This window comes from Periplaneta americana, chromosome 4 (assembly GCF_040183065.1).
Source record: "Periplaneta americana isolate PAMFEO1 chromosome 4, P.americana_PAMFEO1_priV1, whole genome shotgun sequence".
NCBI classification, from domain to species: domain Eukaryota; kingdom Metazoa; phylum Arthropoda; class Insecta; order Blattodea; family Blattidae; genus Periplaneta; species Periplaneta americana.
Window position 1 is genome coordinate 200038518 of NC_091120.1, and position 26839 is coordinate 200065356.

The following is a 26839-nucleotide window of genomic DNA, read 5'->3' on the forward strand; positions in this document are numbered from 1 at the left end:
CTCGAAATTATTCAAATCAACTTTACAGGGAGTTATACCTGATATCTTGATTTGCATAATACACGTCACTGTTCGTGAACAGAAAACCACAATTTAAGTCACACGGAGTTAGTGTGCACTCGAAGTTGGTTGCTTGACGGTTGTCAGCCCACTTTGAGGTCTGTGGATATAGAGGGAAGAATTGTGTCGGTGTCGGTTAGAGTTCCCGAGTAGCTCAATGGTAGAGCGTTGGTACGTTAAACCAAAGGTCCCGGGTTCGATACCCGGCTCCGGAACAATTTTTCCCTCGAAATTATTCACTTATATAATATGTTGTCCCACACCATGGCATCGCGGTCTAAGGCATCCTGCCTAGGATTTGTGTTATGAGATGCGTGCTGGTTCGAGTTCTCATGGGGGAAAAAAAAGTTTCTCATGAAATTTCGGCCAGTGTATGGGACTGGTGCCCACCCAGCATCGTGATGCATTTGGGGAGCTACAATAGGTAGCGAAAATCCGGTTTTGCAAACCAGCTATAACAGCTGGGGGGATCATCTTGCTAACCACACAATACCTCCATACTGGTTGAATGATCGTCCACCTCTGCTTTGGCATGTGGACGTGAGGCCAGCAGCCGGCTGGTCGGTCTTGGCCCTTCATGGGCTGTAGCGTCATGGAAAAGTATATAATATGTTATGTAAATTACACGTAATTTACATCGTGTGGAAAACTAATTTTTTACACGATTTTCTACATAGCATAATAAATTATTTTCATGGAAGTAAATTAACATGTTACATGTGTTTCTGCGTTTTTAATTATCGAGCTATAAAATGTATAGCCCTATTTTGCGCAGTTTTTATTTTCAAGTTTTGTGGGAATAAACCTAGTTTGTCATACTTACTATGCAAAGGTTTTTCTGTGTTCATGTCGTCTTCAACTTTTATTTTTAATACAGGATCATACTAACTTCAAAATCACTGATTATAAACTCTCATTTAACACTTGGGAATCTCAGATAAAATTGTGGTACCAACACTTCAAAGATGACTGACAACACATTGAAAGTAAATTAAACCAAACCTTTTAACTCTGTTAGAATATAATCTAAATTTAACAGAAGAAATAGTGAAATCAGAAGTAAACACTGAAATAATAAAACAATTGTCTTTAGAGACAATTAATATTAGGTACCCTCTACAAAACTGGCTTCATTTATACACTGACAGATCCTTGATCTCCAGAGAACAAGGTGCCGGTGCAGGTGTTACGTGCTGTCTCTTCTCACTTTATAGATCTCTTGGATATGGAACAACAAGTTTTGATGGAGAAATCATTGCAATAAGTGAAAGTCTCAGGAATCTTCTATGCCACATCAATAAATTTAAGAATGCAGTTATATTGTCAGACTCCAAAGCAGCTATTCTGTCAATAGTCTCCAAACACATACCTTCATCTCAAACAGCAGAAATAACTAAAATGCTCTCTCAATTAAGATCACTCAATAAAAGAATAATATTCCAATGGCTACCATCCCATTGTGGAATCCTGGGAAACGAGAATGCGGATGCTTCAGCAAAGAAGGGCAGCACTGCTACTTACAGACCTGTTAGTAAATCTACGTATTACTCTGTGAAAAGATTTATTAAATCTACATACTTAGACTTCAACAAACAAAATTTGATAACACAATCTCAAGGGAAAAAAATGGAACTCTCTGCATCATAATCCACAGTTAATTCCCGATTTACCACGAAAATCGTCTGTAGCTGCATTTAGATTGGCAACAGGCCATGATTGTTTGGCCAAACACCTGCATAGAATTGGAATATATCAGTCCCCTAACTGCCCATAGTGCAACTGAAACCAAGAAATGGATTCGGAATACCTCAAAATCTATGCTTCAGTGGCTGACCATGATAATATCTTTGAGAAATATTGGAGTGCAAGAGGTCAAATGACTTTATTGTCAAACGCCTGGCATTAAAAAACAACAACAACAACAACATTGAAAGTGATGTCGTTTTTGGAAGGCCTCCAACAGCCAGGGCACTTGAAAATGTTGAATGTATGAAGTTGTAACCAAACATGATTTTAAGAATGGAGAATTTCTGGGTATACTGATACGTTTTACAATTCTGTGTATGATATCTGGAAAAGTGAGAGACTAGCTGTAGTGGTGCTGAGAAATTTGAGTAGATTCTTCTCCAGATTATTGTGGACAGAAAAAAAAGTGGGTTTGTCTGATGGGCAAATATAGTTTTGATAAATCAGAAACAGAACAAATAAAGTTTGCAGTTCTATTCAAAGGTGCAGAAATGGTGTTATGTCTATATACCACATCTGTCCCTGTAAAATAACGAAGAATGTTATAATATGACAACAGATGAAAAATGTTCCAGCTTACAGTTTCAATTTGAAGTGAATTTTGTTGGTATAAGAGAACTTCTCACGGAATTATGGATAATTTTTTCAACGGTTATTACTGCAGTATAATTGTTTTTCAGCTAAAGGTTAAGGGATGAAAGAGGAGGGCTTTGAATAGACAAGAACAGAAAGTAAGTTTCCTTTTGATTAAATACTTTATTTCATTCACAGCTTTGGCAAGAAATATAGAGAAATTCTGTGTCTATTTTAAATAATGCCTTCATGTGGAAAGATAGTAATTACACTAAAATTGCACCAATGCATCACTTGACATGAAATTATACAGAGTCATTCAGAAAGAACAGTAAGTATTTTAAGAGCTGCTAGTATGGACTATTCTGAATAAAAAAGTTCCTATAAAGATATATATAATTTTTAATGAGTGTGGAGGTACAGCTGTTTAAATGTTACGCATAACAAGCCTTACAAATGGTATGAAGGAATGCCACATGACTACATACAAAGGAATGGTATGTCACTCTCCTGAGATTGTCTGCAGGCAGCACTGTTCATAATGGGTGTAGGGAAAAAGTTGTTTATAGTTCCCTTGGCTACAAACATAGGCATGTTCTTCCAGCATGACGGAGCCCCTGTACATTCTAGCCATTAGGTGATAGACATATCATTTAAATATATATATTCATATGTGAAGCCTCGCTGTTCCTCATTGAATAATCAAGACTATAGTCGCGACGCTGTTATTCCCAGTGTGACTCCTCTTTGCTTACGTCTTACGAAGTGAAGGCTCTATAAAGTCTAGGTAGGTAGTATCGTTCGCCATTTTTGTTCTTTCGTTGCCGAGCTACCATACGAGGAATCTATTTGCTACACTGTTAAACATTATCATGTCGTAGCTCCTATGATAATAAATCAAACACACTGTAATTCAGCAAATAATTGAGCGGAAAATAACGTCTTCGTGTGCTTTCTGCGAACGCCAACGAAAGAGCCAAAATGGCGGGCGACTATATAAAGTATTTATCGAGCCTTAGGAAATGAATAACGTCTTCCTCAGCAAATCACACGTTTAATGTAGAAGACCTTCAACATGATTGGCTGCCGGAAATTAGAGCGATGGGACTATATCTATATGTAGTCAACATGTAGATACCTATTATTGGAGAAAAATTCGTTCCGACACTGGGAATCGAACCCAGGACCTCTCAGCTTTGCGCACTGAGTGCTCTTTCCATCTGAGCTATGATGAGACCTTATTCACGACACTGGTCAAACTCTCCTCCTTTGAATCGTCAATGGTCTACTACCTACATTTTAGACATATAAGTTATGTATGCAGGAGAGCATATTTAAATGTCATTATGGCCATTTTCGACAACAGTTTATTGAATACTGTTAACATTGATATAGCTATTCATATATGAGACCTCACCGTAAAAGAAGGGCAGCACTGCTAGCTACTTACAGACCTGTTACTAAATCTACGTATTACTCTGTGAAAATATTTATTAAATCTACATAGGCCTACTTAGACTTCAACAAAAAAAATTTGATAACACAATCTCAAGGGAAAAAATGGAACTCTCTGCATCATAATCCACAGTTAATTCCCGAATTACCACGAAAATCGTCTGTAGCTGCATTTAGATTGGCAACCGGCCATGACTGTTTCGCCAAACACCTGCATAGAATTGGAATATATCAGTCCCCTAACTGCCCATTGTGCAACTCAAACCAAGAAATGGATTCGGAACACCTCAAAATCTGTGCTTCATTGGCTGGCCATGATAATATCTTTGAAAAATATTGGAGTGCAAGAGGTCAAATGACTTTATTGTCAAACGCCTGGCATTAGAAAACAACAACAACCTCACCGTAAAATATTTATTATTCCTTCTGAATCACCCTGTAGTTCACAGTCTAAGTTTCATGAATTTATTTTCAGAAGAGGAGGAATAAAGCTCGTATCTCGTATGTATCACCTGTCCCTTTCTTAGTTCAAAAACTGTGGTTTTGTCCTGTCTTGTTCCTCAAGACATTATGGCTACCCTAACAATGAATTAAAGATCAAGACAGGTTTACAAGCCTCTCAGAGTTGTAACACTGTGCCAGTTCTCTTGTGCTGCTGCAATAAGGGCAAGATTATTATAATGATAAGTCCGCTCACCACTCTTAAAGACGACGCACACAGTACCACGTTCACACTATCACGAATCTCCTTCCATATCAAGTTTTGAGAACGAGGCGCTGTCAATGTGGTTGAGGGTCTCCACAGGAGTCCACTTGTTGGCAGTGACATCACTAGAAAACGGGTCATGCGTCTGGAGGCAGAGGGGCTCCACGTCGTTTGCAAGCACGAGCCTGCAGATCATTCAAAAACATCAAACAACACAGGCTGTTACGCAAATTAGAGACTGGAAGAAAATCAAACCCTTCTGGTATGAGACTGACTCAAAAACTGACACATCCACATTCGAATTAGAATAATAAAATACAATATGCAGTCTTTTTAACACTGTACTGTAATGTATTTTATTTATATTCATAAATACATAACTCATTACCCAATATTTTCATTTCCCCGCTCGAGGTTTTCCAGACTTTTCATGTCAAAAGGTTGCAATTTCTCTTCTTTGCACCTCGAACATGAACTTTTGACGACAAAAGAAAGTTGAGTTGTCGAATAACATAAAAACAAAAATGTATTCACTGGCCAAACATTGTCAAGTGAAAAATGTGCATTTTTCTCTACATTTCCACAAAATCATTAGGTTTATGCAAACATTTTTGTGTACGTACGATTAACTATTCGATTCCTTAATATATATCTGCTTCTCTGTTTTTAGCCACTGTAGAAATGTCTTCTTCACCTTTCATTGCTAAAACAACTTGCTATCCAGCCAGATAGGCTATAATAAAGATCAATTAATTTGACAATGGACATTCCCCTTGAAATTCACTTTCAATTCAAATTTTCGAAGCACATTTCAATAATTTTAAGCAGGACTTCAACAGTTTCAACAAAAATAGTGTCCAATTTGGAATTCTAAAGAAGTCCCAAATCTTTCCTGGAAATCTCAATTACCAGTATTAATAAATAATTATTTCAAGAATTCAAATTCCAGTTTTAAACTTCACAGTGAATGACAGGTAAGACAACATGAACAGGTCGTTGCTACTGTTCGCAGATTTTGTGTCCTTCTTCTGGCAAACTTTCAATTATTATATTTCATGTAGGGCCTACATCATTCCCTGACAAATTGACTCGAAGATACTGAATATGAACAAAATCCGTCCAATAGTTTGTAGAAATCGCTGTACACAGACAGACTAGTACCAAAATTATTATATTTAATTCCCTGATAAATTGACTCAATGATACTGAATATGAACAAAATCTGACCAATAGTTTAGTAGAAATCGCTGTACACAGACAGACTAGTACCAAAATTATTATATTTAATTCCCTGATAAATTGACTCATTGATACTGAATATGAACAAAATCTGACCAATAGTTTAGTAGAAATCGCTGTACACAGACATACTAGTACTAAAATTGTTACATTTCATGTACATCATTCCCTGATAAATTAACTCGTAGATACTGAATATGAACAAAATCCGTCCAATAGTTTAGTAGAAATCGCTGTACACAGACAGACTAGTACTAAAATTATTATATTTCATGTACTTCATTCCCTGATAAATTGACTTGTAGATACTGAATATGAACAAAATCCGTCCAATAGTTTAGTAGAAATCGCTGTACACACAGACTAGTACTAAAACTATTATATTTCATGTACATCATTCCCTGATAAATTGACTCGTAGATACTGAATATGAACAAAATCCGTCCAATAGTTCAGTAGAAATCGCTGTACACAGACTAGTACCAAAATTATTGTATTTCATGTACACCATTCCCTGATAAATTGACTCGTAGATACTTAATATGAACAAAATCCGTCCAATAGTTTAGTAGAAATCACTATACACAAAAAAATACTAAAATTATTATATTTCATGTACACCATTCCCTGATAAATTGACTCGTAGATACTGAATATGAACAAAATCCGTCCAATAGTTTAGTAGAAATCGCTGTACACAGACAGACTAGTACCAAAATTATTGTATTTCATGTACACCATTCCCTGATAAATTGACTCGTAGATACTTAATATGAACAAAATCCGTCCAATAGTTTAGTAGAAATCACTATACACAGAAAAATACTAAAATTATTATATTTCATGTACACCATTCCCTGATAAATTGACTCGTAGATACTGAATATGAACAAAATCCGTCCAATAGTTTAGTAGAAATCGCTGTACACAGACAGACTAGTACCAAAATTATTGTATTTCATGTACATCATTCCCTGATAAATTGAAAGAAAGAACGAAGGTATAAAGTGAAGAAACAAAGAAAAAAGAGAATCTAAAAAAGAAACAAAAAAAGGGAGGATAAAGGAAAGGAACGAAAGAACAGTAAATTTGCTGTAGAATTCGCGAGACATTCCCTCACCTGAATGCGTGCAGGAACATTCTATGGGGCAGCACATCTCGGCGATTGCTGTATGTGTAGTCACCAACAATCGTGTGTCCAATATCTGCACAGTGGACTCGAAGCTGGTGCCGTCTGCCTGTGATGGGTCGCAGCAAAACTTTAGTGGCGGGGTAGAAGTCGTACAGTCCCCGCTGCAGCACCAGCAGTCGGGTGTGGGCGGACCTCGGATACACGCAGTGCGGGTCTGACAAGGTGCACATTCTGTGGTTGCCACATCTCTGCTGACTGTCTTCCCCTATTGCCTTATGCATGTCCATTCTCTCACATGCCACGTGACCACGCAACAATGCCAAATAATATTTCTTTGTCTTCCTTTCACTAAAAGCTTGTGTTGCTGCCGCACATGCTTTCTTGTGTAAAGCTATGCAAATTACACCACTTGTAGCATAGTCGAGCCTGTGTACGAAATAGAAGTCATGCTGCAGGTTTGGATTCACCAGATCTGGAAACAGCTCCTTCAGTTGTATCTGTAGAGATATCTAGAAAAGAATTAAATTCTATTACAGCAAACTAACACTCTAATTTGCGACAAATACCTCAAATAATGAAACATGACCATTTATAACTCTGGACCTGGGAACAATAGTTATCTAATCAACATTCATATCGAAATTAGGATTTCACTTCGATTAGAATGCGAAAGACGTCTAAAACTTTGTGTATCTATGATAGGCCTACTAAACATTCAACTGCTATTAAGGGGAGTCTGTACACCGAATTTTGACAAAAAATGAAATTTTGGTTTTTATCGTTTTTTAGTGGTTTAATGTGTCAAATGATATGATTTTATTTCTTATAATTGTCAGCTTATAGCCCTATCTTCAGCAAAAATAAAAAAAATAATAATTCGTACTAATTCTTAATGCAAAAAATTTTTTTCTGCCAACCCCTCAGTGGAATTTTAAATTTATTTAGCTGGTTGTAGCCTACTCATAAAGGTAGGTTACATAATATGCCCTATTTTTCTACATTTGTATCTTTTATAACTTCTGAGAAAAGTGCACCCAAAATTGAGGAATTTAACATTGTAAGATACGAAAACTTTGACACCTTTTTTATGCACTTCCTTATTTTATGTGACATTTGTGCACTTTTCTCAGAAAGTATTTTACCCAGAAGACGGAAATTAATATACAATATCAATGAGATGAAATTTTACACAGCAGGCTAAAAAATATTAATATTATTTCCATCTTCATCAAAAATAAAAAATAATTTGTAGTAAGTAATTCTTAATGAAAAAAAAAAACGTTATCAATGATTTTTTTTTTTGCCAATCACTCAGTGGAATTTTAAATTTATTTAACCGCGTTGTATACATAATGGTATGTTGCATATGCCCTATTTTTTCTACATCTGTATCTTTTATAATAGGCTTACCTGCTTATAATTATAGGTTAGAAAACATTTACACATTATAGGCCCTAGGCCTATACAATTTCATCACGAACACACATAATTATTTACAGAACTGTGTAAAACTGCAAAACAACTAAGTGTACATTTCTTAAGTAAACACCGACGTACCTTGACAGATGGATCATCACTGTTTATTACAATATCATGTCTTTTATTGATCACCAAAAAATTCTGACTCTTATATATAATCTCAACTTCATTCACTGGAGGTACGGTCAGTGATTTCTTAATCTGTACTTCTCCGAGTGCTGACACCCATTCATGCCAAAAATGATCAAATTTACAGAGAAATATTCTTATAACAATTTCTATTATACTTTCCATCTATTTCTACCTGTAAATGAAACCAGTTAAAATATATCTTAATCATCATGATTTCATCAGGCGAAGAACAAGGAAAATTTAAACATCACTGGTAATGAATTTATGTACTTCCTATAGAGCATACCTGTTAATTTTATACATATTACTATAAAAATGCCACATAAATTCAAAATCTGTTACCACAATCCGCCATGTTTATTTATATTATTTTCTATATATGAAGAGTTTCGAATGGAAGTTACAAGAGGTCTCTGGTAACCTTGATTACATTCTGCCATCTATGATTCGTACACTAAACTATGAAGTAGTTAGGACTCCATTGTTGAATGGCGGCAAATTGAAATAATGTAAACAGTGGATATATGCCAGGAGATTTTGAAAATCATGTAACATAAAATTTGTTCGAACCCTGGTTGGTAAGGTACGTCATTCATTAATAATATGAAATTACTTTATACATTACTGGGATCTAACCTGCTCTTTACTTCGTAGCCCATGGGAACCTAAAAGCTGATGGGTAGGCAAATACCTGCTAAGCCACGAGGCCACAAGAAATATGCCTTAGTTTCAGCTTTCCGAGTGAAACCTCAAAACGTGTGAAAACATACGAAATGCAGAAGCCAGACCTGGCCAAAACATTACGGGCATTAAGAACAAAATTTTACTGCAAGACAGGTCTACATACATCACAAAGTTTTCTACTGCTACAACTCTATAAGCTTCATTCAAATAACTAATATAATATGTTATATACGACACAAAACACAAAATATGAGTTTAAGGAAGCCAAGTGACTGATGTCCGGCCTCCCTTGTCTCAGCCAAGCAGTTGCCACTGTAATAATAGTACATTATGCAACGAGCCTATAATGGTAGTAATTAAGACGCGAGTATGTTTATGAAACGAGCGCCTTAATTACCATTATAGTCAAGTTTCATACGACTTTTTATGCTCGACCATATTTCTAACTTGAAATTTTCATAAGTATTCATTTTATTCTTATCTGACTGAGGAGCAGAACTGACCTTGTGCAATACCTCGTAAATTGTGAGATGTGCGCAGACGCGAAAGTATTGATTTTTTCCGATAAACAAATGTCGACATTGACTTTGATATAATCTAGAGAGTAAAATAAACATTAATCTTGATATAACCTTGAAATTGAATTGGACATTGAAAAACGAGATGACAAATTGAATGTATTTGAATATTATTTACAATTAACGCTAATTATTATAGTAACAGAACTAGTTGTCTTTCGATTGCATATCCGAGAATAATCGATACTTGCGCTTTCATATTACTACAATGGTATTTTCTGATTGGCGGAACACCTGAACTTTAATGAATAGGTGTTATTTTAATGAGGTCCATTAAAGGGCTGCTACCAGGTGTATAATTACATTTCGGCATGGTCGAGCATAAAGTAATTTTAGAGGTCTCTGTAATTTTGTTATAATGATATTTTACTGTACTATTACTTTCAAATACATATGTGGCCTGCCAAAGTTGCGTATAAATTGAAAATGGGTCACAGTCCTGCCATTTATATGCAAAATGTAGAACCCGAATCATGCAAGTGAAGTGGGTAGGCAAAAAAAAAAAAAAAAAAAAAAAAATACGCACGCACGCACACACATATACATACATGCGCGCACGCACGCACGCGCACACGCACGCACGCACACACACACACACACACACACACTTCTATATACATTCCACTAAAAAAACCAAGTGTAGATGTAAGCATGGATACATTTTACTAGGAACAAAAAGAAATTTCTACACGAAAACAGCAATATATTAACAACAAATAAACTCCTGTTTAATTGTCTTTCAACATCCTACTTCTGAAGGAAGATGTCTTTGAGTAGGAGTTTATGGAATAATAAAAAGCACAAAACAAATACATTTACAAAAACTTAATTCCGTAACATTTAAGGCACTTAGAAAATGAAAATAATAAATTTATCAGTCTTCCTTTTCGGACAGAGTACATCCCTTATAGGTTAGAATTCATACAGCACAGCACAGTACAAAATATACACTTAAAAGTTGAGACTAAGAATAATCTAAAAGCATGCCCATAACGTCCAGATTATTAAAAGAACACTAGTATGTTTTCAAAACAGAAATGTGAGTGCTCTGGTTCCCTCTATACAAATATCTGCACAACTGTGAACATCAAATTATAATACCTACATCTGTATACTGCAATTAATTAATTACTATTGAAGTAGGAATACAATTCAAACATTGCAATCATAAATATTTAAGCAACTGCATTACATTAAACATAAGATTTATATGGCAGTCAATGTAGTGCAAGGTTTTTGGTTTATTGCTTGTATCATTCGTGAAGAAACATCTAATGTTTTGGAGCTACACATACATTCGAGAAACATTGAAGACAAGAGAAAAATAGATCCAGTGAAGCTGTTACGAGGTGAAGAACATAAAATCAAAGATTGGAAGGCGATATATTTCTCTCTTTTCTTTGTCCTGCCTAATGATGGAACAACACAAGTCCGAAATTTTGAATATTTCTACGACTATGACATAATGCAGGAACCCAAAAACCTTGCAAAAACTGTGTTATGGAACCATATGCCAGAAGTGCTTCATTCCAAAATATAGACCATTAGTGCTCCTACATTATGATAATTTGTTATTATAACCAATAGCCACCAAAATAACTTCTGCTCTTGATGTAAATAAATCCACTATTTCAGCATGTGTTGACGATTTCTTGAGAGATTTTCAGATAACCTCGTTGGCAATGGTGTTGTCGATGTTGTGTGTGGTAATTCAGGATAGATAACAGATTTTTCAAAACAGTCAATAAATTCATTAGAATAAATTTATTGGTATGCTGCTGTGTCTGGTAATTAAAACAGCTGCTTTGGAAGGAGTAACCAATCAGGTGCTACATGGGATTAACGTTAGGACAGTATGAGTAACATGGAAGAATATTAACTGCTTTGTGTATGGTGAAGGTGGTAATAATTTTATTAATTTTATGAATGATTAAAGATGTTCAAAACTTCCACAAGCAACTTCAGTCAACAGCTATGAATGATCAGCAGGGATTATTTTGAGTTTCATAATGCCAACATATCACCTGATAATTGTTCTCTCTACAATACAAGTAAACTAAATACAGTTGGTCCTCTACTGGTGTATCAAACAGTATGGTATATGTTCTTTATTAATCCCCATAAGGAGAAATCCCATGGTGTGAGATCAGGACAAAAACTGAACTTCATAGCAACTAACTTTCTTTTAAAGCTCTTCTAACCAATGGTTACATAACGAAAGGGGTTTGCTTTAAAGCCATCTATCACTTGAAATGGTTTATAATGTTTCGGCATCCTATACATTGTAAAGGAATAGATTAGCTAATGATGTATAAAAAGTGTGTACAAGGGAAAAATATTAACACTGTTGTTTTGTACTAACAATGATGTCAATACAGTACGAGTATTTCCAGGCATCAACTTTCTTATTCAAAAGAATGACCTTTGGATAACAGATTTTATGCTTTCACATTGTATTCAGAAGAATTTTGGGTTTTCAACCATGTGATGAGATTTAATATCTCCGACATTATTGAATTACTTACAAGTTCTATCATCAAGGTTGCATGTCAAAATGTGATAGGTTGCTTATTCTATTGGGTCCGTTAGGCCTATATTATGGTTAGAGGCATGAAAGTATTACAATTGCAATAAATACAATAAAAATAAGAAGCCTTTTTGCTTCTTTCTTCAGTTTTCTTTACATTTCATCATAATACATTAAAATACCCAGTATATGGCTAGTCCAAGCAACTGTATAGTTTAGGTTCATCAGACATAACTTATTTCTCATCTCTTTAGTTTTAAATAGTTACTGCTTATTTTTGGTTTAGAAGACCAATATTTTATTAAATTATGGACGCTACAGAGTATGCAATCCTTCAGTTCTTGAGCAGTATAACTGTTGATGGAACTGTAACTGACTTTGAAACATCAGAAATATTAAATCTCAATACACACTTCAGAAGCCAAAATTCTTCTTCTTCTTACTTCTACATAAATAGGCAGTGTTTTCCTGAATATCTTGCAGTCCAGAAAATTATTTCATTGAGACAGAGTCTTCATTACAAAACTTTCATTGATATATACACATGTGATAAACATGATTTTTCAAAGTTTCAATAGCTCTTCATCACTGGGCTTTGAAATTACACGACTTCACAGCAATGTAAACTGACAATTATTACATTTGAATTACATGTCACCTTCCTCTTAAAATAAACTTAAAAAAAAAATAATACTTCACTCTCAATAAACTGTGCTTCTAGTCACAGCATTAACAATGTAGTCACTACACAGGAAATCATTACTAGTCTCCACAATGCAGACAACAAGATGGCAGCCAAGGGCCCCAAGGAAGACATTCAACTGAGACCTGCAGTTACGTCAAGTACATGGGGCCTTCTAAGGCAACAAATACAACATGTCAGCTCCTGTGATGTCACGCATGCTGCAGCTTTGGTCTGAAACAGTTGATTACAACTCAGTGTAGTTGCAAGCATTTATGGCAAATTGATATTCCAGAAATGCAACGTGATAATAATAGCACAAATTAAAAAATGAATATGAATTCCATCACAAAATTTTCTCCACAATATTACAAAATATAAACATATTTAATTGCATAATGATATAACCAGGAGACAAAAAACTAATCTGGACATGGTAAAAGAATAAAAAAAATAATTCTCAAGCAGTGATAAATTGAAGCGGCACCTAAGGGGAGGAAATGCCTATCAGGGTTCAAAATTTCCCCTCTGGGGTTTCCAGGTACACTCAAAACACTCGAATTTAATTTTAAGTTATTTCTGGCAAGTTTAACTTCAAGAAAAACTGAATTAAAAATTAATACATCCCTTTTCCAGTCATAAATACAGAGTGACGAATGATGTTAGCCACAATTTGTTACACCTCAAATGTAGAGTATCTTTAGGAGATTACTAACCTCTATAGCAAATATTGAAAATTCTTTATTTATTCGGCTGGAAATTCACTTAATGACCAGTTTTTAACGTCAAATTAAGCAGGAGTTTTGATTCCCTGTCACGAGATGCGCAGACATTTATTCTTTATTCTGTCATCAAAATTATTATTCCAATTTGTTTACCAGTCCCACTATTGTGTTTCTTTGGGGGGATTACGAACACCAAATTCTCTCTGGTATGCCCTTTGAGTAGCTGTAATTGAATTCGTAATCCAGTATTGCTTCACAAGGAAGAGCCGTTGATTTAATGTGTACTGCATTTTCAGTGACTAAAACAAAATGTCGAAAACAGCTGCCAACAATACGGAATAAAGAATAAACATCTGCGCATCTCCTGACAGGGAATCAAAACTCCTGCTTAATTTGACGTTAAAAACTGGTCATTAAGTGAATTTCCAGCTGAATAAATAATGTTAATTTGTGTGATGTCCTATTTTGTCTCCCCCCCCCCTTTCGAAGGAGAGCCCTCAGGCAAGCACCGCAGCCTTAAGCTTACTGTGCAACCTCCTTTATGTTGGAATGATTGTTGAAGTCCTTAGGATCGCTTCTTTCAAGCACATGATTCACTGCATGGTGCCATTTTATCAATTCAGCCACAGCATCCAGTTCTGACTGGAGACCTGATCCTCCGCCTGTCTGTGATGTTATTCTGCGGCCTTCTCAGATGGATGGCATCTGTTCGCAATTCATGTGCCTGAATCTGCTGCATCCTTAACCAAAAGAACATGTCGCCATCGATTCCATGATTCACCAAGACGCCATCTACCCAAGGGAGCTACACTCCCCCATCATCTGCAGTCCGCTTATTAAAGCCCCTGCGGCTTTGCTGGATATGTGCAGCTCCCGCAGATAGATATCTGCCTATAGGCAGATCCTGGAACCACGTCTGCCATGTCCTCCTGGTCAATCTGTAACTATTAAGATGATTAATGGAATGATACTAATAAAGGCAAAATGAGTCCAAAGTTACCCAGCAATTCTGCTTCGAGTGGTCGAGGAAAAACCTCAGAAAAAACTCCAACCAGGATTTGAAACCAGGTCCGCTCATTTCAAGTCAAGAAGGCTAAGTTGTTACTCCACAGTGGTAGACTATTTTGCCTTAGATACAGAGCCTGCGTTGTGCTGACTTCCGCCATAATATTTCCACCATGTTCTATAAAAAAAGTGTTAGATCTCGAAAAAATTCTGATAAGGACGAATAAAGCAGCCAAGTTTCTTCAAGCAATATCTTAGAAATAAAGTAAGGAATAAAGAATCAATCTTCTTAATGTATTCAGCTGTTTGCTGACAACATAAAGTCCACTATAGTCCTCTTAGTCTATTCAGTTGTTGTTTTTCACGTGAAATGAAGGGTATTTTGATCGGTGTTCATTACAGAATTAAATAATATAAATATGACAGAGAAGAATATAAATAGTATTGTTGCTAGTAGCCAGAGTTGGGGTGTAGTCAATATATACTGCAGGGCTGTGTCTTCTACAACTGGTACTGATGATTTTAATTTACTAAAGAAAGAAAGAAACAAATATAATAAAAGAAAGGATGAATAAATGACTAAATTAATTAGTTATTTAAAAAACAAAAAAAGGAGGAAAGGAGAAAACAACAAAGAAAGGGACAAAGAAAATGACGGAAAAGAAAGGAAGGAAGAATAAAGAACAATGAAACAGCAGCACCAGTAGAAACAACATTACAGTTCATTTCAGCACTCGCTCACTTTTTCTGGAAGCCGAACATGCTGAGCAGACTCTGCTGCTTGCCTCCACTGCTCTTGCTCAGACCAGGCCTGCGACAGACGCTCAGCTTGCCATTCACAGACTGACTGACTCGAGAGGAGCTCGGACTGTGGAAGCCCTCGTCCACAGCCACGGATTCCTGATAAACAAATAATAAGCTCCAGTTACAGATGAATTCCACTATGTAAAAGAAGAGGTATGCATTTTATGTACTGTCCTGTGACTTCATGTGATGTGGAGGTCATTCTTTTCGTGCAAAAACATTTTAAGTGACAGAAGGAAACGTTTTGTGCCAGAAAATTTAGAGAAATATTTGGTTGTTTATTGTAACAAAAACAATTAATGATGAAATGATTGGTGAATGATATTTGAAACAAGATTAATGACAATTACATAAGAAATTATAATTTAATTGCTAAATAACTGCAATAAAAGAATAACACCATTCTATCTTATCATTACATTTATTACTTGATAAAAAATAATAACCTAGTCTGCTGTCAAAAAATCTGAAAGTTAGAATTTATAAAACAGTTATATTACCGGTTGTTCTGTATGGTTGTGAAACTTGGACTCTCACTCTGAGAGAGGAACGTAGGTTAAGGGTGTTTGAGAATAAGGTGCTTAGGAAAATATTTGGGGCTAAGAGGGATGAAGTTACAGGAGAATGGAGAAAGTTACACAACGCAGAACTGCACGCAATGTATTCTTCACTTGACATAATTAGGAACATTAAATCCAGACGTTTGAGATGGGCAGGGCATGTAGCACGTATGGGCAAATCCAGGAATGCATATAGAGTGTTAGTTGGGAGACCGGAGGGAAAAAGACCTTTGGGGAGGACGAGACGTAGATGGGAGGATAATATTAAAATGGATTTGAGGGAGGTGGTATATGATGATAGGGACTGGATTAATCTTGCACAGGATAGGGACTGATGGCGGGCTTATGTGAGGGCGGCAATGAACCTTCGGGTTCCTTAAAAGCCATTTGTAAGTAAGTAAGTAAGTAAAAAATAATAAAGTTATGAAGAATCAAAATAAGCCTCGGAATGGGACTGATTCTCTCACACGACCACAGCACACGGAATAAGGTTATGAGATTTGGTACTTGGAATTTCACAAGTCTATATAAAACAGGAGGAGGTAACATTACTAGCAAAAGAGGAGTGTTAGTTGGGAGACCAAAGGGAAAAAAAGACCTTTGGGAAGGCCGAGATGTAGATGGAAGGATAATATTAACATCTTGATTACACAACTTTTAACACTGTATCACTTCGGAATATGTATGATAAGAACTTTCTTGTGTTAAATTTTAACGTATCTTGTTAACATGTTTCGACCTATTTTCGGTCATCTTCGGAACTGGCCGTTGTTGATCTTGGTGCCTCTTGTTTCCTGTGTGGGTGCGTTCGTAGTGTAGAGTCAAAGAGTGTATGTGGTTTTGAAATTGAGTTGTGTGTTGAGAATACCGTTGGGGTGTGTTTTCGTGTATCTGTATAAGGGGTAATGTAACTCCGCCTTCCAGGCGCCCCAACCTCAGAAGTGGGTTACAACTAAGCCACGGCCAGAAGAGAAGACCAGAAATGTCGAAAAGACAACCTGGTGGCATTGAATCAAAAAAAAAAAAAAAAATTCATATTTCACAGCCATAACAAAATTACAAAACACCTCCACATATGCAGAACACATTACAAATGCCAACCACACCTACAGAGACATCAACACAGACATGGAAATACTGCACATTCAACCAAAAAGCCAGAAACTCAACACACTAGAACAATATGAAATATACAGACACACGCAAACACACCCCCAACGATATTCTCAACACACAACTCAATTTCAAAACACATACACTCTTTGACTCTACACTACGAACGCACCCTCACAGGAAACAAGAGGTGCCAAGACCAACAACGACCAGTTCCGAAGATGACCGAAAATAGGTCGAAACATGTTAACAGGGTATGTTAAAATTTAACACAAGAAAGTTCTTATCATACATATTCCGAAGATAATATTAAAATGGATTTGAGGGAGATGGGATGTGAGGTAGAGACTGAATTAATCTTGCCCAGTATAGGGACCGATGACGGGCTTATGTGAGGGTGGTAATGAACCTTCAGGTTCTCTAAAAGTCATAAGTATGTAAAGTAATGGAGAAAATTGTGAATTTCATTAAAAAAAAAACTTTTTTGTGCCTATTTCTCAATTTTTAGAGCATATTTCCAACTTGCGGAGACAAAAAGGAAGGCAGAAAATAGGAAAGACTGGAGAATGCTGGGTTTGCAGTGAAAGACCTGAATGAATTTTTTATTTTTTATTTTAGTAGGTTATTTTACGACGCTTTATCAACAGCTTAGGTTATTTAGCGTCTGATTGAGATGAAGGTGATAATGCCGGTGAAATGAGTCCGGGGTCCAGCACCGAAAGTTACCCAGCATTTGCTCATCTTGGGTTGAGGGAAAACCCCGGAAAAAACCTCAACCAGGTAACTTGCCCCAACTGGGAATCGAACCCGGGCCACCTGGTTTTGCGACCAGACGCGCTGACCCTTACTCCACAGGTGTGAACGACCTGAATGAGTGAATTTCCAAATTTTGTACTGCATAAATGCATGCATATATTCAATAGTCTTAGTGCATATAAATTCGCCCTCTCTGAAAGTGAACTAACCATGCTGGTACTTATGGACATCTTCTCTTGTCCTGGTGAAGATGAAGGCTCTCCTATTTCCAACCCACTGTCAACAGGACTTGGCTCATCCACCAGATCCTCCTCCTCTTCTTCAGTTCCAGCAGTCTGGACCACCGACCCCAGCGATGTCTCACACACTGTCACAGGGCTCTTGAAGTCCCTCACCACAGCGTCGGACGTCTCAAGCGTGGTGATGCTCTTGCTCTTCTGGAAGCCAAATCGATTCTGGCACCAGGAGAACGACTTACTTTCAGACTTGAAGAGCTTCCTCACACTCTTCTGTGCCTTCACAGGGCTTGGAGGCTTGCTGATTGGCACAATGCTAGCTGATCCAAGAGTTGCGTTCTGCTGCCTGGTGGGGGACACGTCTGAGAGAATGCAGGTGTTGGACACGTCTCTGAGCTTTGTTTCACTCTCAGTGACCTGCTCAGTCACACTCGTGGTCCTTGCATCAGAATCCGTTTGTTTGCTGAAGAACCTGCCAGGAACAAAAATACAGAGTGATTAAAAGACGATTTTCCCAAACACTTCCTTACATTCTTCCTGTTTGAGTCACTTAAGAAACTTCTTGCCCCAGCAACTAAAACTTACCCTAGTACAAACCCTAGTAATGCCGCACTTCGATTATTGTGACGTTTTGTTAAGTGACCTAAGTTCTGAACTGTCAGTCAAGTTACAACGAGTTCAGAATATGTGCGTCAGATACGTGTGCAACATCCGACGATATGATCACATATCACCGTCCTTCGCAAGTCTTTCGTGGCTCCGACTTAAAGAACGCAGAACTTTACACTCTTTGTCTTTACTCTTTCGAATTCTGCACACCTCAACACCAAATTACCTTTCGTCTCGTTTCTCTTATCTATACTCTAACCACGACGTAAATACCAGATCACTTATCTGTGGCACGCTAAGTATACCTCTTCATAGAACATCTTGTTATTCATCATCTTTTACAATATCCACCTCGCGTCAATGGAATTCCCTGTCACAAAGTATTAGGGGCTGCAAGACAATAAAGACTTTTAAGAACAGCTTAAAAGATAACCTTATTAGCATTTCACTCCAATCATACTGACTTAAACTATCACTGTCCACATTGTTACTCCTTCCTTTAGCCATGCATCCTGATAGTGCTGTATTTACAAAATTGTCTCATAATAATCTCTTTCTATTATCTAACATTATTTGAAATATATTAACATTCTATGTATTTTGGCTTAATTCTGCTACATAGTTTGTATTTCAGTGTTTAATTAATAGTTCATAGTATTTTGTTGTTTAATTCGTAAATAACTCTTGTATACATGTAGCTCTTATCTAAATCAAATTGTTGAATTCTTTGTAAGTTGATGCATATGTATGTATAATTTTTGCTGGTTGAGTGGAAGAGAAGGCCTTACGGCCTTAACTCTGCCAGCTAAAATAAATCATTATTATTATTATTATTATTATTATTATTATTATTATTATATTCAATTTCCATCTTGATTACACAACTTTTAACACTGTATCACTTCGGAATATGTATGATAAGAACTTTCTATGTTAAATTTTAACGTACCTTGTTAACATGTTTCGGTCATCTTCAGAACTGGTCGTTGTTGGTCTTGGCGCCTCTTGTTTCCTGTGAGGGTGCGTTCGTAGTGTAGAGTCAAAGAGTGTGTGTGTTTTGAAATTGAGTTGTGTGTTGAGAATATCGTTGGGGTGTGTTTTCGTGTGTCTGTATATTTCATATTGTTCTAGTGTGTTGAGTTTCTTGGATGTGCAGTATTTCCATGTCTGTGTTGATGTCTCTGTAGGTGTGGTTGGCATTTGTGAGTGTTCTGCATATGTGGAGGAGGTGTTTTGTAATTTTGTTATGGCTGTGATGTGTTCTTCGTAACGTGTTTGAAATGATCTGCCTCTCTGTCCTATGTAGAAGTTGTTGCAGGTGTTACATTTGAGTTTGTATACGCCTGTGTGGTTGTATTTGTTTGTTTCAAAACACATACACTCTTTGACTCTACACTACGAACACACCCTCACAGGAAACAAGAGGCGCCAAGACCAACAACGACCAGTTCTGAAGATGACCCAAAATAGGTCGAAACATGTTAACAAGGTACGTGAAAATTTACCACAGAAAGTTCTTATCATACATATTCCGAATGCAATTTGTATTTGACTACACATTCCTTTACAGATTTTGTTCAAATGGAGGTCCTGTTTCTCAGTTCACAATGCTGAGTCACTGATTTACAGATGGCAGAACATAACTCACGATTTTCATCGATTTTCACGAATGACTGTTTGATCTTCTGTCACAATTGATGCAAATCCTGCAGTTTCTGAGTAAAAACATAATTTTTCAGGATACCCCACAGTGAAAAATCACATGGAGTCAGGTTGCATGATCTGGGTGGCCATTCTGTTGTAACATGACTGCCAATAGTAGTTTTTCAGAAAAAATGTTTTTTTTTTTTTTTTTTCCCCCCGAATTGTTTAACAATCTCTTATTCCGTAACTATTGAGAGTAGGATCGTGATTTTTGTCCATATCGATAGAAAACTAATAAAGAATAATTTATCCCTCTTTGTTCTGTATGGTTGTGAAACTTGGACTTTCACTTTGAGAGAGGAACAGAGGTTAAGGGTGTTTGAGAATAAGGTGCTTGGGAAAATATTTTGGGCTAAGATGAAGTTACAGGAGAATGGGGAAAGTTACACAATGCAGAGCTGCACGCATTGTATTCTTCACCTGACATAATTGGGAATGTTAAATCCAGACATTTGAGATGGGCAGGGCATGTAGCACGTATGGGCGAATCCAGAAATACATATACTGGGTGTTCATTTCAAAGTGTGTCATGACGTCACTGTTGTGAGTCAGTGATTTGAAGCGAGTTTCAGCTTTTATGTCAAAGAAGTTGTCTATTAATCAAGGCATTCAATCTGAACTTGAGAACGTGTACGGTATGACTTGAACATCGTAGCAACAGATGGCGGTCTGTACGGTCTTTGTGCTACCATAACCTCTTTCGAACTGTGTTTTGCTCGGCCAAGTCGTACACAGGGTATTTGTTATCATCGGTTGCGTACGGTAACATTCCACAACACAAATCAAATGCTCCGTGTCCATGTTGACAGTCAAAGTTAATGTCAACAAATATTGTATGTAAGTAATCGTCTTAACCCTCTCCCCATATCCCGCCAGTAAGAAAAAAACTCACCTCAGTACGTGTTTCCAAACAGTTCACATTCCTGCCACTACTGGAGTTACCGTACGTATCAGTAAGTACTCTTCAGAATGAACGCCGTACTTGCTAGGCAAATTCTCTGGCACATAGGTAATACACCTCTGCGGAAGTGTAGGAAGATTGAATTCTCTAGGCTCATCGGCTAGCCACATGACGGCATACAGCGAGCCATGACATACTTTGAAATGAACACGCAGTAGAGTGTTAGTTGGGAGGCCGGAGGGAAAAAGACCTTTGGGGAGGCCGAGATGTAGATGGGAGGATAATATTAAAATGGATTTGAGAGAGGTGGGATATGATTGTAGAGACTGGATTAATCTTGCTCAGGATAGGGATCGATGGAGGGCTTATGTGAGGGTGGAAATGAACCTGCGGGTTTCTTAAAAGCCAGTAAGTAGGGAAGGCATATTTCAATAATGTGGAAGGTCTTCATGTAAATTTAATTTTAAAAACTTCCAATTTCAAGCCACTGCACGGTTGAGTTGGTTGCAACAGAGTGCCAGAGAACAGCTCATCTACCAAGATGCACCAAATTCGTTGATCTCTTACATCTGTATCATGAGAAAAGTATGTTGCCAAACTGCTGAAACTTCAAATTTATAATTAACCGTGCATTTAATCACAAAACGTAATATAGGTTTTCTATGCATTTACAAGTACTCTATCGTCCCTTTCAGTCTGCAAGGTTATTTCACTTCCACCCTAATTAGGGTGCACAATGAGCCAAAGTGGAATGTGTGAAGTGAACAGACAAAATAAGAAATGAAGCTGTGTTGGAAAGAGTAGGTGAAGGAAGAATAATGCTGAAACTGATCAGGAAGAGGAAAAGGAATTGGTTGAGTCACTGACTGAGAAGAAATTGCCTACTGAAGGATCCACTGGAAGGAATGGTGAACGAGAGAAAAGTTCGGGGCAGAAGAAGATATCAGATGATAGACGAATTAAGATATATGGATCATATGAGGAGACAAAGAGGAAGGCAGAAAATAGGATTTTTTCTCGTTGCCAAACTTTCATAATGGCCCCGAGGTTCACTCAGCCTCCTATAAAATTGAGTACCGGGTCTTTCCCGGGGGTAAAATGCGGTAAGAGTGTGGTGCCGACCACACCAACTCATTTTAGTGCAAAGGTCATGGAAAGCATGGGGCTCTACCTCTATGCGCCCCAAGTGCCTTCATGGCATGTTACAGGGAAACCTTTTATTTTACACATTCCTTTACAGATTTTGTTCAAAATGGAGGTCCTGTTTCTCAATTCACAACGCTGAGACACTGATTTACAGATGGCAGAACATAATTCAAGATTTTCATCAATTTTCACGAATGACTGTTCGATCACCTGTCGCAACTGATGGAAATTCTGCGGTTTCTGAGTAAAAACGTCATTTTTCAGGATACCCCACAGCGAAAAATCACATGGTGTCCAGTTGCATGATCTGTTTAGGGTGTACAGTGGGCCAAAGTATACCTGGCCAGGGATCGAACCGGCTCACCTGGATAGAAGACCACTTGAGCCATAGACATGGCCAGTCCACTGATAGGCGTTTACTTACTAATATGTCGCTGCTTGGGTCCACTCCTCATAAAGCCATCCAGCCTTGCAACAATTCAGTACTGCTACAGCACACCGAACTCGGAAGATAACAGATGCAATCCCTCTCACCTGCTTTGCACCACGGTAGTCTCGTCGATCACAGTTCGACGCAGTTTTCCGAACTTGCTGAGAGCACTGAACTTCCTCTCTGGGGCCTCCTTGGTGTCCCGCAGCCCTAGCAAGCTCCATGATGACTCTGGCGTTTCTTTCCTGGGACTCTGCTTGAAGAACGGATTCCGTCTGCTTTTGCCAGATGCTAGGACAGGGGAGGTGAGCTGAGGAGGGGGACTCTGCTTCACAGGGGTTGTCTCCGCCTCTTTCACAGGTGAAGCCACTGGACTGTGAACCAAATGCATTACACTGTCAGATAACTAAGTGGACAACTACGAACAAAAAACAGTTATAAACAGGCATTTGTCTTTTTACTACTATAGTCGCGATGCTGTTATTTCCAGCGTACTCCGCCTCTTTGCTTACGTCTTAGAAAGTGAAGGCTCTATGAAGTCTAGGTAGGTAGTATCGTTCGCTATTTTTGTTCTTTCATTGCCGAGCTACCGGACGAGGGATCTATTTGCCAGACCATTAAACATTATCATGTCGTAGCTCCTATGATATTAAATCAAACGCACTGTAATTCAGTAAATAATTGAGCGGCAAATAACGTCCTTGTGTGCTTTCTGCGAACGCCAACGAAGGAACCAAAATGGCGGGCGATTATAGTAAGTATTTATCAAGCCTTCTTTATCTTCATCAGCAAATCATAAGACGCACACATTTAAATGTAGCCGACCTACAACGTGATTGGCTGCCGGAAATAAGAGCGACGGGACTATAGTGTGTGCTGCTGCCAATAGGAGCGAAAGAGAAGGAAGATGATTGTTTCTAATGATGAAATACACATATTTGGTCAATATTACAGTGTTCATGAAATCGATAAAATACATAAAGGAAATGTGTTACAGTTATAAACACATTACTAGTTTATTGAAGTTCTTATTCAGACATGTTTCGGAGAATGCTTCTCCATCTTCAGTGATAAATTACATCGACTGCAAGGAAAACAATTGCAATTAATAACTTTAATAGTTATTTATCAAATATTAAAATTTTAAAAAATCTAAAAGAATTTTAAAGAGAAATTATCTTAAAAGTATGATACTTTACAATATCTTTTGTTCACTGAAAAAGTTAAAATAATGTGAAATATAATTAGTTTCTGACCAAACAATTTATGTTATATCTTCTGCGTATACAGACGTGGACAAATTATTATCAAAATTGAAGCTTTTTATGATAATTCTGTTTACAAAATATGACTTTTCAATTTAGACTACAGTTGACAATTTTGCATATTTCTATCATTACAGTAGATAGAAATATGTCAACTACAGTTTAAGTTGAAGAGCCAAATTTTGTAAAAATACATAATAATTAAAATCTTTAATTTTGCTAAGAATTTATAAATATGCAAAAATGTCAACTGCAGTCAAAATTGAAGAGCCAAAAAATATAAAAATATAATAATATAAAAATATAAAATAAAAATCTTCAGTTTTGCTAATAATTTGGAAATATCCAAAATGTGAACTGTAGTCCTAATTGAAGAGTTGAATTTGGTAAGAATATATAATAAAAATCTTTAGTTTTGCTAATAATTTCTAAATATGCAAAAATATCAAACGCAGTCCAAATTGAAGAGTCAAATTTTCTAAAAATATACAATACAAATCTTCAATTTTGCTAATAATTTGGAAGTACACAAAAATGTCAACTGTAGTCTGAATTGAAGAATCTTATTTTGTAAAAATATATAATAAAAATCTTCAATTTTGCTAATAATTTGTCCACGTCTGTACATGTAATAAGTATTGGAAAATGAGGATGAAAAACTGCAATAATTGTGTGATTAATTAAATTTAAATGTATGAAAATTGTTTCTGTTTTCTATAAAACTATGCGACCATGCAACAAACAAGAAGAAAATATGAGCTTATTTCTTTTTATAATTACAGAATACAACTAACATAAATACAGTGAGATGAAGGTGGTTCTCATTTAAAGATTGCTTGACTGTTCGTCATTCATCCATATGAAGTGAACACGGACATTACAACGAAGTGAAGAGAAGCGAATAGAAGCATTTGAAATGTGGATATGTAGAAGAATGGAACGTGTGAAGTGGACAGACAAAATAAGAAGTGAAACTGTGTTGGAAAGAGCGAGTGAAGGAAGAATGATGTTGAAAGTTATCAGGAAGAGGAAATGGAATTGGTTGGGTCACTGGTTAAAAAGAAGGATGTACTGGAAGGAATGGTGAATGGGAGAAAAATTCGGGGCAGAAGATATCAGATCATAGACGACATTAAGATCATATGAGGAGACTAAGAGAAAGGCAGAAAATAGGAAAGACTGGAGAAAGCTGAGTTTGGGCAGAATACTGAATGAATGAATGATCATATTCAATCGTACTATCAGGGACTGGAATGCTTTACCTGCAGACTTACTAAAGGCTTTACCAACAACCAAAAATGTATTTAAAAATAGGCTTAGGGATTTTACTAATAGACGGTAGTATATTATACACACTATTTAAAGGGTGTAATTGATATTTTGTTATTGAAGTGTTGTATCAGTGAAGAAGTGTGTTGTGTCAGTGAAGTGTGAAGTGTGTTATGTCAGTGAAGTGTGTTTCTGTCAGTGAAGCTTTATAGTTTATAGTGGCAGTACAAAGTATTTGAACAGTAAAATGTTTTTGAAGTGTTAGTGAAATCAGGATAGAATCAGTGAAATGTGTCGTAGTTCCAGTGCAGTGAGTGAGTTGACAGGGAAATGAGTGTAATATTCAAAAGGTACTTGTGCAGATATGAACATATCATACTCGTGGGTTTTAGTTCGAACTTGGAGTTAAGATACAAATTAGATTTACTTTAAATGTTATTTTAAGTGATCGTGCTTCATTTAATTTAGGATGCTCCCTGTTATTATTATTATTAATTGTATTTTTTATTAATTGTGTTTATTATTGTCATTATTGAGTGTAATTAGTTACTACTGCCAATGGGTATATACCCATTTGCAGTGTGAATAAATACATACACATGCACATACATATTACTGAATTTCACACAGAATCAAACTGAGGCTTTCCTTATTTTCTTGATTCGACAACAAAGAATGCATCAACTCCAAAGACCAGAAGACATTGTCCACATGAAGAAAGAAACTTAGAGAGGAAACTGCAACAGTTAAGTTTGCCTGTTGGCCTCTATGACACACAAACCTGGCTTTAATTCCCTTTCAAAAGAAGATATGCCAAAATATTTTATTGTCCATAAAATTCCATTACCACTGACTGATTTTAAACCTTTGGAGCTTGGATCTATGCATAAAATATTGGAAGTTGGTAATGAGTAATCGTATGACTGGTCCAAAACTATACTTCACCTGTTTTCCTTCTCTACCACAGCCTCGGTGTCGTCAGTGTCATCTGGCCGCATTTTCTTCATGCTCGACTCAGATGTGGGGGATGCAAAGTACATGGACGTCAATTCCTCGTCAGTGCAGGCTTCTACCACTTCTGCAGACATACAAACACGGCCAAAATCAAGAGATATAAATTACGACTTATTGAAAGTGGCCTGACAAGCAAACATTCTCATTGGGGCAGATAAAAAAGTTATTATTTTTTTCCTCCACCATGTTGATAATGCCAAAACAAGTGCTTATAAAAATTTTTGCCACTCGAGAGCAATTACGAAGGCCGTCTGGAAAGTACATACATGGACAAATTATTAGACTAAAATAATTATATGTGCAACAAAG

General features: G+C 36.8%; 2 protein-coding genes across 3 annotated transcripts in view; both read right to left on the reverse strand.

Moving 5' to 3' along the window:
• Window positions 1–2542: 2542 nt before the first annotated feature.
• On the reverse strand, window positions 2543–8911 carry LOC138698581 (RNA pseudouridylate synthase domain-containing protein 1-like). The gene is made up of 4 exons (XM_069824609.1): window positions 8809–8911; window positions 8469–8694; window positions 6900–7420; window positions 2543–4725 (listed from the first exon to the last, which is right to left on the reverse strand). The coding sequence occupies exons 2-4, from the start codon at window positions 8682–8684 to the stop codon at window positions 4572–4574; spliced, it is 891 nt and encodes a 296-aa protein (XP_069680710.1). The 5' UTR covers window positions 8685–8694; window positions 8809–8911; the 3' UTR covers window positions 2543–4571.
• A 1930-nt stretch (window positions 8912–10841) lies between these two features.
• tos (Exonuclease tos) overlaps window positions 10842–26839 on the reverse strand; it is a 32671-nt gene continuing 16673 nt past the window's right edge. For both annotated transcript variants that reach the window (XM_069824615.1, XM_069824614.1), the window contains exons 7-11: window positions 26462–26594; window positions 23087–23356; window positions 18166–18664; window positions 15466–15623; window positions 10842–13227 (exon numbers count right to left, since the gene is read on the reverse strand). In XM_069824615.1, the coding sequence (XP_069680716.1) occupies window positions 13206–13227; window positions 15466–15623; window positions 18166–18664; window positions 23087–23356; window positions 26462–26594 (1082 nt within the window). In that variant the 3' untranslated portion in view covers window positions 10842–13205. The remainder of the gene's footprint in view (window positions 13228–15465; window positions 15624–18165; window positions 18665–23086; window positions 23357–26461; window positions 26595–26839) is intronic.